We start from the raw sequence: 15,528 nt of genomic DNA on the forward strand, positions 1-15,528 counted from the left end.
ATCAGCTTTTGTTTCTTCTCCCACTGTGTTGCATCATTGGATTCAGAATCTCCTCCGAAACTATCTCCAGACATACCTGTTAATCATTAGCTTTCACTATCGTTGCCCAACCACTATAACGACCCCTTTCATCATTCAATCTTTCCTACACTTACTGTCTACATGCTTTCCCTTTCTTTGCAACTTAAAACTTACTTTAAATGAAAAGTCTAATGGAACAACCTGAAACATCAGTTACTAACTGCTACAAGGCCTGCTATTACCAGCATTATGTTTTGCCATCTAAATCACAATTCTCACTGAACTAACTTACAGCACTATCTTGAGATGTACACTTTATTCCTGCTGCTTTAAGTAAAGCCAATTTTGGAAGGTTCATTCAACTATCTGATCCAGATGAACACAGGTCCAGATGTTTTCTGACCATGATAATCACCATGAGACAAAATATATGTGCATTTTTCTAGCAGTTTCACTGGAAAGTAACTAGATGAGAATCAGCCTAACTTTACAAAACTCAACCAGAAATAACACAGCAGAAAGTGATTCAGAATACAATGCTAATTATTTCCATGCAGTTTTACAAGTGAGTTTCAATGCCTCATTATTAGGTATCTGAGTACAATGGAAATACAAACAGCCCAGCAAAGTGAAGTAAAGTTGCCTGTATTCAAGATTTGGGATGATATAATTTTGTTGTTTTTGAACAGTCCTCTCTTGCATAATCTGATTGCACATCCACAACTAAACTCTTCACAAAATCAAATACAAGTCATTAAAACTGTGACTGCTCACTTGTTCTGGATCACCAGCCTCTTCATTTTGCCACGCATTCAGCTGCTCCTCTAGCCGTTTACGCAGCTCTTCCGGGTCAAGGACAGTGCTCTGCAAAGCAAACATTTCACTAAAATCCTAATTCATAAGGAGGTCGCAAAGATGGTTAATGAGGGGAGGGAAGTGGATAGTATCTACAAGAACTTAAGTAAAGCAGCTGACAAGGTCCCTCACTATAGACTAATCCAGAAGATTAAATCACATGGGATCCAGAGACTTGGTAGATTGGGTTGAGAAATCAGATAACACAAAAAAAATTGGCAATATTTATATAGTAAAGGATACAGCAGGATATAGATTAGATAAAGATAGGGGGTGGAAAATGGCTGATTGAATTTCATCCAGACAAGTATGAGGTGTTGCACTTTGAGGTCAAATACATAAGGAACAGTAAATGTCAGGATCGTTAGGAATATTTATGTACAGAGGGATCTTGAGGTACAAGCCCATAAGTCCATGGCTCTCTGAAAATGGCAATACAAGATAGAGTGGCCTTCCCTGATGGCATCCTGGGCTTCTATGACACATTATAGTTAAGGTCACAAATCAAATATTTCATGACCTTATAGAATAACAAATCAGGCTAACTGAAGGTCTAAGTGACATATTCAAGTTTCTTATTCATATGTTAACAAATTCAGCTCAAGCTAGGAACCAGTGGTTGAAAACACCACATCTTTAAAACTGAAAGATTCACCCGTCAGAACTACATTTTCCAAATTACTGTTTGCAAGTCATAACATTTAGGAATTAACTCTTTTCATGCCTCCTTGTTAAGCAATGAACAACAATACATTAACAACCATCATTCATCCAGACTTGAAATTAGCCTTTAACCAATTGCATCGCCCTTGATGTTTCCTACTTGTTCCATGTCCTCAGTTAACAGTTCATGCACAGTGTGGATTGTGGACTCCCTGCTCCTCTCAGTTGACAGCTCTTTCTCAGAGTCTGATGAGTCATCTTTTGTATCATCCATATCTTCAGGTTTGGGAAGGTGCAGCTCTGCTTCCAGGTTATCATATCCTACAATAATCAAAGGATCAATATAAAAATGCTCTCAAACGAACCAAGAATTATCCTGGATATTAGAGCACTTTTCATCACAATGCAAAATCCTTTGCAATCAGGTAATGTATTTCTAGAGTGCTGTCATTGCATATGGCAAAAAAAATGCAGCAGCCAATTTGCACATAGCGAAATTCCACAGAAATGAGATTTGCCTAAAACTTTCTTTAACCTGCTAACAGCTATAATAAAATGAAACTGAAGGGTTCACAGGCCAAAGTGCAACCACATACAACTTGGGTTAAAATAAAAGTGACAATAACAAACATTGGGTTGTCAAGTTATAAACTGCTGCTCCAAAATGACTAATTTTTTTTACTAGCGATGTCATATAGTAAATGTTAATTGCTAAGTTATTCAAGTGGAGAAACTGCATGGTAATTTTAGCAAATTGATGTTTAATATTTTATATTCAAGATTAATTGGAAAAGGCAGACAGTTAATTAGTTATTTTACATTTCACCATGTTGTACGGTGGTTATGTGTTTAACTACCTGAGGCTGTGGAAGTTGAAGACTTTTCTTTCTCTGGCTTCAGTTCCTGTACATCCACACACTCCAGTTCCTCTTCCTGAGTGATTTCCATTTCAATAGATTCAGAATCTTCATCTTGCTCTTCTTGGCCTGCTCCACCTACTTTTTGCTGTTCTGTTGTAGCTGCATCTAAAATGAGTATTTTTATGTAATTAGAATAAAATTTTACTCTCCCACCAACCCTCTCCCACTTCCATCACCAAAGCAGAAGTTATCTTTTTCCCCAAAAGAAAGCAAACATCTTTCAAGCAATTCTTTGCTGAGTTTGAATATAAAAATTTTTGATCTTACCATAGGTTTGAGTATCATAGGAATCACATCCTTCTTTCACGTGTTCATATATGTCTGCCTCTTTGACACCTTGTTCTGACTGAGTGGCGTCTTGCTGTTGTGCACTGTCAGCTTCCACTGTCTTAAGGCGCTTACTTACACGTTCATTGCGGTCACCCATTGTTCTCTCATTATCTGCATGACCAGGCTTTCTTTTGTAACTCTTCAGATTGAAAAAGATTTGCAAGTACCTTAAGTTAGCTTTTTGCACAGATATACTGCTTGCTCGCTTGCTACTTAACATAATGGACAACAAAAGTTGTGTGGGAGTTTAGTTGAATGGAGACGTGAAAGACTGCAGATGCTGGAATTTGGAGCAACACTACATGCAGGAAGAACTCTCAACAGGTCAGGCAGCATCTATAGAGCAACTCCAAAGAGTCCTTCCAGTTGAAGCACAAATTCACAAGCAAATACTCTGGCCTTATTTATTGCATTGGGTGCTCCCGATGTGCCTCGTCTACATCAGTGAGACCAGGCATAAACTGTGTGACTGCTTTACTGAGCACCTGCACACCGTCCATGATGGCTGTCTGAAGCTCCTGGTCACCAGGCATTTTAACTCTCCTCCCTATTCCCATACCACCATGTTTGTCCTCAGCCTCATCTATTATTAGGGTGAGGATATATGAAGAACATACCTTGTATTCCATCCAGGTAGTCTACCATCCAACAGCATGAACACTGAATTTTCCAACTTCCAATAAGCTTCTCCCCTCTCTTCCTTTTCTCTCTCCTGATCTGTCCAGTCCTTTCACTCATGCCAGCCCCATCACCGTTTCTTTCTCTCCTTTACTTTATCTGCCCATCACCTACACAATCCTACAGGTTCCTCTCCCCCACTGTTCCCATCTGTCCTCCCCACCTCCCTTCAGACCTTTATTCTCTTACAAATCACCTCAGTCTCTGTCACTACTTTCACTCTCCCCTTCTCCACCTACTAATCACCCCTCGAGGTGGATCAACCTATCAATTTTGAACTCTCACTCTACCCCTTCCCTTCACCTTCTCATACTAGATATCTCTCCTTTGAGATTCAGTCACAATGAAATGTCTTGAACTGAAACAATGACTGCCATTTCCCTCACAGATGTTGTTCGACCCACTGAGTTCCCTCAGCATCTCGTGTTGCTGCAGGAGGCCAGTTTAAGATTTGCAATGCATTAGGTTTGAACGGCCTAATAAGTCAAGCAGCATGACCAACTTAATGATGTTTCATTTGCAGACAGTGTAATGTATCTTACTTTTAAAATTGTCAATGAGCCCTTTATGATCTATTTACAGCCTAGTATAATATTAAAATTGTGAAACTAAAATGGCTTTTTACAAAATAAGTGTGTTGTTTAAGAAATGCGACACATTTGGTGTATCTACTTACAAAAATAGGGCATTTTCCAAAAAACCCAGATTTTCTGAGCTCAAAAATTTCTGTTCACAAAACGCAAAATACAAGTTGATAACTGAAGAACCTGGGAGCTCAGCAAACCTCTCTAGACTAATATTACTTTGCTTTAATCCAGTTAAAGGACTGAGAAAGAAAACAGGAATGACAAAGACAAGGACAAATTCAATGACATGGAAAACAGAAATGGAAAAGATGAATCGGTCCCAACACAGACCCCTGTGGAACACCACTACTCACCAGCAGCCAACCAGAAAAAGCTCCCTTTATTCCCACTCTCTGCCTCCTGCCAATCAGCCACTGCATTATTCATGTTAGAATCTTTCCTGTAACACCATGGGCTCTTGTTAAGCAGCCTCATGTGTGGCATCTTATCAAAGTACACAACATCCATTGATTCTCCTTTGTCTATACTGCTTGTTACTTCTTCAAAGAATCACACACAGATTTGTCAGGCAAGATTTTCCCTTAAAGAAACCATGCTGACTTTGGCCTATTTTATCATGTGCCATCAATTACTTCAAAACCACAACCTTAACAATCGATTCCAACATCTTTCCAACCACTGACATCAGGGTAACTGGCCTATAGTTTCCTTTCTGGAACATATGGACAGCAAAACAAGACCAAGGCCTTACTACCTCCTTGTGCAATAGGATCCTTGATTTCTTCACTTGCACATCTCAGTCAGTTTGGATTGGCAACATCATCTCCTCCACAATCTTTATAAGCACAAGTTCTTTGCCCCCTGCTCTACTCACTTTACACTTATCACTGTGAGGCTAAGCACAGCTCCAATGCCATATTTAAGTTTGCTGATGAATCTGCATACAGGAGGGAGACTGACAATCGGGTTAAGTGGTGCCTAACAACAACGGCTTACCTAATGTCAGCAAGACCAAGCAGTTAATTATTGACTTCAGGAGGAGGAAACCAAGGATACACGAGCCAGCCCTCATTGGGAGATCAGAGGTGGAGAGGGTCAGCTACTTTAAATTCCTTAGAGTTATTATTTCAGAGGATCCGTCCTGGGCCTAGCTAATAAGTGCAACTGTGAAGAAAACACTGCAATGCCTCTTCTTCTTTAGATGTTTGTAAAGATTCGGCATGATATTTAAAACTTCGACAAACTTCTAGATGCGTGGTGGAGAGTAAACTGACTGGTTGCATCACGGCCTGGTATGGAAACACCAATGCCCTTGAACAGAAAATCCTACTAAAGTAGTGGATACGGCCCAGTCCATCAGGGTAAAGCCCACCCCACTACTGAGCACATCTACACGGAGTGCTGTTCCAGGAAAGCACCGTCCATCATCAAGAACCCCCACCACCCAGACCATGCTCTCTTCTCGCTGCTGCCATCAGGACGTTGATACAGAAGCCTCAAGACACACACCACCAGGTTAAGGAACAGTTATTACCCCTAAACCATCAGGCCCTTGAACCATAGGGAATAACTTCACTCACCCCAGCACTGAACTGTTCCCACAACCTATGGACTCACTTTCAACGACCCTTTATCTCATGGTCTCAATGTTTAGTATAGTTTTCTTTTCTCTTTTGCATTGGCACAGTTGGTTGTCTTTTGCACACTAGTTGTTTGTCCATCTTGTTGGGAGCAGTCTTTCACTGACTGTATTGCGTTTCTTAGATTTACTGTGTATGCCCACAAGAAAATGAACTTCAGGGTTGTAAATGGTGACATATGTACTTTGAGAATAAATTTACTTTGAACCAAATATAATTTTTGATTAGTTCAATAATTCCAAATCTACAAATAAAATTCCTTCTGTAGCTGAGTAAATGGACTTCTGTATCATTAAAAATGGAGAATAGTTTCAAGCTCTTACACAAATGTTAAAATATGAAAATTGTGTAATGATAAGCTTCAGTTAATTGCAAACACTGCAAAAGATAATACTGATGAATGGAGCAGATTTTTTACCTGTGTTTTGTCCCGAGATTGTCTTTGAGATGCAAACCTTGCTGTCAGTTTTGATTCATGGCCTTCTGACTGATTAGCATCAGCAGCTCCACATCCTTGTTCCTGTAACATTCAACAAAAAACGTCTGATAGCATTGCAATATAAAGTACAGTGCAGGGTAAATGTTTTAATCTGCGGATGAAAATTAGTGATTTAAATTAAGTTTCTGCACATGGTAATTTTCTCTCTCTTTAGTTTGTAATTTCTTGCTTGTTGAAACGTTTTTGAAATAAACACTTTAGTAAAGAGGGAGCAATATTCAGTAAAAAAACAAAATAGTTTTTTTGAAGTGTTATGAAACTTCACTTCCCTTGAATATATTTATTTTGACTCTGGGCATTTAAAAATAGTTGCTGGTATTTCACATTTAAAGATGTCTTGTAGGGCATTATGTATCCCACTCCAATAGTCTTTGATAACAGGGCATTCCCCTACCTCAGATAAATATTATGTGGAGAGATTTGTGACAAATATGACTATGTGATATATATGTACAGTATCTGAAATACATCTTATGGAAAGTTTTGTTTGATGATGAACTTCAATAAAAAAATAAATTACGAAAGAAGTTACTGGATCAAACGGTTACCACTTTCAACATTACCCTATTAGACCATAAGACAGAGGAGCAGAATTAGGCTATTCAGCCCATTGAGTCTGCTCCGCCATTCCATCATGGCTGATCCTAGATTCCACTCAACTCCATACACCTGCCTTCTCACCATATCTGTTAATGCCCTGATCAATCAGGAAACTATCAACTTCCGCCTTAAGTATATCCACAGACTTGACCTCCACCACAATCTGTGGCCAAGCATTCCACAGATTCACTACTCTCTAGCTAAAAATATTCCTCCTTATCTGTGTTCTAAAAGGTCTCCCTTCAATTTTGAGGCTGTGCCCTCTAGTTCTGGATACTGCCACCAGAGGAAACATCCACTCCATATCCTTTCAACATTCAGTCAGTTTCAATGAGATCCCTCTGCATTCTTCTAAGTTCTAATGAGTACAGGCCCAAAGCTGCCAAACGCTCCTCATATCTTAACCCCTGTGTTCCTGGAATCATCCTTGTGAACCTTGTCTGGACTCTCTCCAATGAGAACACATCCTTTCTGATATATGGGGCCCAAATATTGATGGCAATCTAAGTTGTCTATAGGTCCCCGCGTTTCTCTTCCCTCCTTTATTAAATAGTGGACACATGAACTAACTTCCAATCTGTGGGAAGCACGCAGGAATCTGTAAAATCTTGTTTAGATTATCATCTTTAGACCATACTTGTTTTACCGAAACAAACACAGACACAGTCTGACAACCAGAGAAATTTCCGAGTAATGTTCTCCATTCTCTGATGATTTAATTACTTCAAAGGTTAAAGACAAACAGCTATACAAGATTGTGCATGATTAATGTGCACTAGCACATGGCTGTACAAATCTCCTTGTACTAATGTACCTCCTTAGCTTGATCTCTCTCAGTTGCAGATCCTGCCATCTCCACAGCTGCATCACTCTGAAGGTTCTCCTCTCCAGTTTTCCCTGCAGCTTCATGCTCTATTCGTTGTTTGGACTCAGGAACATCCTGGTCTTCCATATTGTCGTCTGTCTGAAAAAGAAATCATGGATTTTAAAATGAACCCAATAAATCACCATAATTTAAATTGACATTTCCATCAAGTTCCATGAGGTGAGAAGATCAAACAACTTTATATTTGAAAACTTGTCTGGGACATTACTCTGAGCCTGCACAAACATTAATGCAGTTTAAAACATATAAACTCAACTGAAATTAGACTACCAGATAAATCGGACTTGCTTATCACAGTGCAAGTGTACAAGAACAAAGGTTCATCACTGCAACGTAGTCTTCTTGCATACCAACAGCTAAGCCTCCCCTCAACTCAGAGATCCATTCAAGACTGCCTGCCAGCCAGGCAAATGAGTTCCATGAATACTTGCTCTTAAACCAAGAATAAGAAGCCCAGCACACAACAAACCTGGCATAAGCATTTTATGCAAGCATCCCCACCAGAAGTAGCAAATCAATAAAGCTACCTCAATTTGCATCGCAAGTTTCCTTTAAATAAAAGCACATTAAGGTGCTTCACAGCAGTGCGGCAAATGGAAGCAGCCTTGCACCTTCTGCAAGATCCCCAGGTAATATTAATTGTTGGATCCACAAGACACAGACAATTGCTCCAATTAGCGAACGCATGGAGTTTGGAGTTAATCAGTTACCTCTCAAAAGGGTCAAACGAAGGTAATTATGTTCTCAGACAGCAAGCGAACCCAAAAACATGAAATAACATGCCCTTCTGTGCAAGGATTGGCCAATGAAGTAGCATGTTAAATACCATGACTAACAGATTAGTTACTTGCAGAGATCTGGAGATATTGGTAAGTTTGAGCAATTACATCCCTATTTATATATATGCCTATTATCCAAATTAAGCATTAACGTACCAATTTAGAATTTAAAAATTTCCTCTGCAAGTTGCAAGAAGATGCAATGACTGAAAGGATTCAAACATCAGTAAATCAAAGATTGAGTAGTTTAGTGAGTTAATAAACTTTCAAATTAGACTACTTGCTTCCAATCTTCTTGATCTATGAGAACAGAGAGTAAATATGAACTTTGCTATTCCAAATAGTAAATCAGCAAATTATCAGTCTGGTACCATTGGAAGATCCAGATGCCAAGCATTTCCCCATAGTGAAAAAAAGGTAGGGTAGTGGTGGGTTTAGAACAGTTAATTTGGCAGCTTTGATCTACTTTCCATCATCTGGTTGTAAAGAACAGGCTGAGCCAAGGAAGATCACCTATTCCTTACTACAGTAAAAGATGCTGTATAAATACAAATTACTGCTCACTTTCTCCACAGAGAAAAAGTAAATACCAAACCAAAAAGCAAAATAAATAAATAAATCACATACTTTTGGCTGTAGACCCTCATCAGGCACTCCCGCATCCTCCCTGCCAGATTCGTTTTGTTCATCCTGCTTTGCCAGCTGTTCCTCTTCTAAGTTTTCAGATGTTTCTTCCTCCGGGAGTTTTTGATCTGGACATTCACTTTTCTCCTCCTCATCATCCTCCTTTTGATCTTTCTCCTCAATTTCATCACCAGTTTGAGATTGATCTTCAGCCTGCTCTTGTTCAGTACTCTCCTCCATTGTCTGGTCTTCCTCGTCCGCAGGGACCTCACTGAAATCCATTAATTTTTCCTCTATATCATATGGATTGTCTCCTTGATAAAACAAAAAGCATTCAAAACCCACTATAGTTGTTCTGTAGTAGAGATGCAAATTTTAAGACTTCAAAGTGGAAAAAGGAGACAAAAGCATCAGAATAAATAATGGGACCAAATTAAATCATATAGCTTCATCTCAAGTTTTCATTTATAATTCCAACCACAACATTACAGCTCTATTTTTGCCCACACCACCCAAACTACTTGGCAGCCAATACGGGGAAGCTGCCACTTATTTTCAATCCAATTTTAAAAGAAAACAGCCAACATTCTTGCCTTCAATCACTGGAAGAGTGATCACTTGACAACAAGAACTTGACTCATTCACAGAATAATGTCTCTCATGTCAGGTACTGGCAAGAGACACCAGCCATGCAGTCAAAGACCAAGCAAAGATCAACTCATCCCAATATATTAAAAAAGCACATCAAGAAATTCTGTTCTGTATGACTTGGCTTTTACCCAGCCAGTGATGTAGTGGCATCAGCACCGGGCTTTGAGACCAGTGGTCCCAGGTTCGAATCCAGTTGGCTCTTTGCTCGCTTTCCATCCATGTTGGGTTAAGTGTCAAGCTAGCAACTCGGCCTTGTAAAAAAACAACAGACAAAAATGCCAATGCAATGACACAGTTGGCACTCAATGTGCCACAAGGCACGGAAAGGAACAACAAATAACTTGGCATTAAATCCAGTACTGCATTCATTCAGTTCTTAAAACTGAAATAATATTCGTTGAGCATCAATACTGTAAAAGCTAACTTCTAGGGTGTTTTGTATTTATTAAAGTCAGCCACATAACTAACTGGTATCATCATTACCTTCTTCCTCATGCTCATCGTCACTTTTATTCCCCTCTTGGTTTTCAAGATTGAGATCATCGGGTAGATTCAAGGCTTCTACTTCTGGTTGTTTCTGTTTGCCCTGATAAGGGTCTATTTCATTTTCATCGTACTCTCGCTAATGTAACAAAACACATGTAAACCAAGACAGATTTTCATTTAAAATGTGTAAATGCCACTAATAAACCATCTGCCTATGAACAAGTTCAGATGAACTCTACACAGAGCAAAGTCTAAACTACATTAACAGTCAAACCTACACATTGTATCTTCTTGGATAAAATTAATGGGTTATTTTTTTTTTAACTCAAGAGATGAAAATTTTAAACTAAATTTATTCTTTGCAGGTGGTATTTCTACTTCAGGATTCCCATTACTTGGGAATTTGTCGACTCATTTCATAAATTTTAGACACAAGAAATTCAGCAGATGCTCGTAATCTTAAGCAATATACATGTGTGGGACGAACTCAGTACATCAGGCAGCACCCATGGAGTGCAATAAACAGTCAACATTTTGGACTGAGTTCCTTCGTCAAGATTGTTCAGTTTCATAAATTTGTTCTGGTAGTCAGGACATCATAATGTTTTCAAAATGCTAATTAAGGGAGGAAGTAAATTTCTGTACTCTGAATTTTCATTGTTGTTTTTTGTTAGCAAGAGTGACAGATGGGAACTGGAGTTGGCAAAGTGGCAATTTGATGCATTAGCACAGGTACGTCTGAAGTACATAATTCCTAATGTAACTGCAAATACAAGCACCTCTTGGAGAAAGTGTCACTACCTCATCCAACTGTTCATGGATTTTGTCTTTGCTTTCCTCTCTTTCCTTTGTCTTCTCCTCCTCCCGTTTTTTAGTATCACTGTCATTTTGATTTCCTGCTTCCATATTGTCATCTTTCGCAACGAGTTCTGATTGCTCCTACAACAATTGAAAAATTAAGTCAAAATTAGAAGCACAGTTAAAACAACATCCAGAAAAAGATTAAATCATCAGATTAAAGTGAAAGATTCCTTCATTTAGTGGTAGTGATGTTGACAAATTCAGAAAATCGCCAAGATATAAAGTAAATCTTTCCATATTTATTTAATTTGAGTCTCTTTGAACCTCCTTTAAATATTAAAGAGGAAGCCTCTGTTTTCTACATCAAGACCATAAGAAATAGGAGCAGAATTTAGCTATTTGGCTCATCAAGTCTGCTCTGCCTTTGATAATGGGCTTATTTACTATCCCTCTCAACCCCATTCTTCTGCCTTCTCCGCATAACCTTTGATTCCCTTACTATTCAACAACCTATCAGCCTCCACTTTAAATATTCCCTAACGCTTGGCCTCCACAGCAGTTCGTGGCAATGAATTCCATAGATTCAGCACACTTTGGCTCAACAAATATATTCAAAAATAAATTTCAAGTTTTAAGAATTAAGAATTTGTCCGTCCATGTGCTTTTGATGGATGCAAGACAGTCTCTAGTTGTTTACTTCCTTCACCACTCATCCTGCTTTCAGGCCCATTACCTGCTTGCCCATCTCTTCAAATTCAAATTAGAAAGGAATTTTCAACTATTTTACTAATGAAATGAAGACTGTATTTTTTAAAAATAATATATCTAAAACAACCTATAAGAAATATAAGCCAGGAACACTAGATATGGGGAAAAGGTCAGGGAATTCAGAAGTTAATGTTCATGTTTATCTATCCATGACAGAGAAATGGTAAAAACTGTAATCCATACTATATTTTAGCAACACTAAGATGACTCTTATCACTTTGCACTCAAATGGACCTTGATTGTTTTTATTCTAATTCTGTTTTCTTCCCCCCCTTTTAAAATTGAGTAAAACGTATGCTTAATTTGAATTTCTTTTGAATACTGCTTAGATGATGCTGTGATACTGCTGCAAATAACTTTTTCATTGCCCTAAAGTATACAGGTTCTTGAGCATATGACAGTAAACTTTGCTTTGCTCTTTCTGTTCATTTATATGTTTGGAACGCAATGAATCTCACGGATACGAATTGGATCTATTTTTCATTTTCAATTTCACAGTTTTCAAAAAATAAATTTTAATGCAAAGAAATATTAACATTGAAGCTAATAATAGATCTACAAATATCCCACATCTTACCATATCCATCCCTGGTCCATTTTCCTCAGCCTTATCACTAGCATCATCATCGTCGTCATCATCATCACCTCCCCAAAGTCGTTCATCTAATTTGTCAGCTTCAGCATCACCCAGGTCACCCATCTGTTTATCCAGCTCTTCTTCCTCGTCACTGTCTGATTCTTCATCATTATCCTGCTCTCCTGTTGAAAAACACAATCAGCCACTTAAATACCAGTTGCACAGCTGGTCATTGCTTCTGGTTTCGGAACAGTACCAAACAATGCCATATCTGTATCAATTTGATGACAATTAAGTAGTACACTTGAAAACAAAGCACCTCAGCTGAGAAGAGCAATTACATTCACTATATTTCATGATGCAACAAAAAACTCAAAAACAAATTCACTCACTTAGAAACAGGAATTTCAAATTATAACTGAAAAAATCTCACTGCACTCAAGACTGCTGTCAAGTTGGAGTCATTCTACAATTAGCTGTGAAATGTTGCTAAGACCTAATGCTACAATTCTACACTCAATTTCAATAGAACCAAACAGAAAGCCCGATGTCAAAAAAATTTCAATGTAGCAACTTAATGGGTTAAGATATGATACGATAATTTAGAAATCTGTAAGTATTTAGAAAACAGCATAGCTACTGTGAACATGTCCTTGCTGCCATTTGATATTCACAAATAAACAAACTGCATCGAACGTTCATCGGCTCAACTGGCTTAGGCGGAAACGGGCGAGGCAAGGGAGGTTTGGCATTCATTTTCTGTTGTTATTTGAGGAGAGGGGCAGTATGAGTGTGAGAGCAGTTTGCTGTTCTCGGTGTCGGATGTGGGAGGCCTTGGAGTCTCCAAGCCTCCCGGACGTCTACATCTGCGCCAAGTGCATCGAGATGCAGCTCCTAAGGGACCGCGTTACGGAACTGGAGCTGCAGCTCAATGACCTTCGTCTGGTCAGGGAGAGTGAGGAGTTGATAGAGAGGAGTTGCAGGCAGGTGGTCACGCCGGGGCCACGGGAGGCAGACAAGTGGGTCACAGTTAGGAGGGGGAAGGGGAAGAGTCAGGTAATAGGGAGTACCCCGGTGCCTGTACCCCTTAACAATAGGTACTCCTGTTTGAGTACTGCTGGGGGGGACAGCTTACCCGAGTCTGGCCCTGTAGCTCAGAAGGGTAGGGCAAGGAAGAGGAGGGCAGTGTGATAGGGGACTCGATAGTAAGGGGGTCAGATAGGCGATTCTGTGGACGCAGTCCAGAGACCCGGATGGTAGTCTGCCTCCCTGGTGCCAGGGTCCGGGATATTTCTGATCGTGTCCAAGATATCCTGAAGTGGGAGGGTGAGGAGCCAGAGGTCGTGGTACATATAGGTACCAATGACATAGGTAGGAAAAGGGATGAGGTCCTGAAAGGAGAATATAGGGAGCTAGGAAGGGAGTTGAGAAAAAGGACCGCAAAGGTAGTAATCTCGGGATTACTGCCTGTGCCACGCGACAGTGAGAGTAGGAATGCGATGAGGTGGAGGATAAATGCGTGGCTGAGGGATTGGAGCAGGGGGCAGGGATTCAAGTTTTTGGATCATTGGGACCTCTTTTGGCGCAGGCGTGACCTGTACAAAAAGGACGGGTTACACTTGAATCCTAGGGGGACCAATATCCTGGCAGGGAGATTAGCGAGGGCTACTGAGGTGACTTTAAACTAGAATGGTTGGGGGGTGGGAATCAAATTAAAGAGGCTAGGCGTGAAGAGGTTAGTTCACAACAGGGGGATGGGAACCAGTGCAGAGAGACAGGGGGGTGTAAAGTGAGGGTAGAAGCAAAAAGTACTAAGGAGAAGAGTAAAAGTGGCAGGCCGACAAATCCAGGGCATGCATTAAAAAAGGGCCACTTTTCAACATAATTGTATAAGGGCTAAGAGAGTTGTAAAAGAGCGCCTGAAGGCTTTGTGTGTCAATGCAAGGAGCATTCGTAATAAGGTGGATGAATTGAAAGTGCAGATTGTTATTAATGATTATGATATAGTTGGGATCACAGAGACATGGCTCCAGGGTGATCAAGGATGGGAGCTCAACTTTCAGGGATATTCAATATTCAGGAGGGATAGACATGAAGGAAGGGGAGGTGGGGTGGCGTTGCTGGTTAAAGAAGAGATTAACGCAATAGAAAGGAAGGACATAAGCCGGGAAGATGTGGAATCGATATGGGTAGAGCTGCGTAACACTAAAGGGCAGAAGACGCCGGTGGGAGTTGTGTACAGGCCACCTAACAGTAGTAGTGAGGTCGGAGATGGTATTAAACAGGAAATTAGAAATGCGTGCAATAAAGGAACAGCAGTTATAATGGGTGACTTCAATCTACATGTAGATTGGGTGAACCAAATTGGTAAAGGTGCTGAGGAAGAGGATTTCTTGGAAAGTATGCGGGATGGTTTTTTGAACCAACATGTCGAGGAACCAACCAGAGAGCAGGCTATTCTGGACTGGGTTTTGAGCAATGAGGAAGAGTTAATTAGCAATCTTGTCGTGAGAGGCCCCTTGGGTAAGAGTGACCATAATATGGTGGAATTCTTCATTAAGATGGAGAGTGACATAGTTAATTCAGAAACAAAGGTTCTGAACTTAAAGAGGGGTAACTTTGAAGGTATGAGATGTGAATTAGCTAAGATAGACTGGCAAATGACACTTAAAGGATTGACGGTGGATATGCAATGGCAAGCATTTAAAGGTTGCATGGATGAACTACAACAATTGTTCATCCCAGTTTGGCAAAAGAATAAATCAAGGAAGGTAGTGGCTGACAAGAGAAATTAGGGATAGTATCAATTCCAAAGAAGAAGCATACAAATTACCCAGAAAAAGTGGCTCACCTGAGGACTGGGAGAAATTCAGAGTTCAGCAGAGGAGGACAAAGGGCTTAATTAGGAAGGGGAAAAAAGATTATGAGAGAAAACTGGCAGGGAACATAAAAACTGACTGTAAAAGCTTTTATAGGTATGTAAAAAGGAAAAGACTGGTAAAGACAAATGTAGGTCCCCTACAGACAGAAACAGGTGAATTGATTATGGGATGCAAGGACATGGCAGACCAATTGAATAATTACTTTGGTTCTGTCTTCACTAAGGAGGACATAAATAATCTTCCAGAAATAGTAGGGGACAGAGGGTCCAGTGAGATGGAGG

The 15,528-nt window shown here is 39.8% G+C and overlaps 1 protein-coding gene across 2 annotated transcripts in view; it reads right to left on the minus strand.

The window, feature by feature from the left end:
* The window catches only part of mdn1 (midasin AAA ATPase 1), a 181,032-nt gene that overhangs the window by 13,252 nt on the left and 152,252 nt on the right, over positions 1-15,528 (minus strand). Inside the window, exons 86-95 of one of the 2 annotated variants that reach the window (XM_063040373.1) lie at positions 12,366-12,547; positions 11,021-11,158; positions 10,217-10,355; positions 9,086-9,393; positions 7,608-7,757; positions 6,113-6,214; positions 2,727-2,928; positions 2,397-2,564; positions 1,700-1,860; positions 796-885 (exon numbers count right to left, since the gene is read on the minus strand). In XM_063040373.1, the coding sequence (XP_062896443.1) occupies positions 796-885; positions 1,700-1,860; positions 2,397-2,564; positions 2,727-2,928; positions 6,113-6,214; positions 7,608-7,757; positions 9,086-9,393; positions 10,217-10,355; positions 11,021-11,158; positions 12,366-12,547 (1,640 nt within the window). Of the gene's footprint in view, positions 1-795; positions 886-1,699; positions 1,861-2,396; positions 2,565-2,726; positions 2,929-6,112; positions 6,215-7,607; positions 7,758-9,085; positions 9,397-10,216; positions 10,356-11,020; positions 11,159-12,365; positions 12,548-15,528 lie in introns of both variants that reach the window. The other variant, XM_063040372.1, reaches the window with a different exon arrangement.

Source organism: Mobula hypostoma, chromosome 2 (genome assembly GCF_963921235.1).
Source record: "Mobula hypostoma chromosome 2, sMobHyp1.1, whole genome shotgun sequence".
Lineage (NCBI taxonomy): Eukaryota > Metazoa > Chordata > Chondrichthyes > Myliobatiformes > Myliobatidae > Mobula > Mobula hypostoma.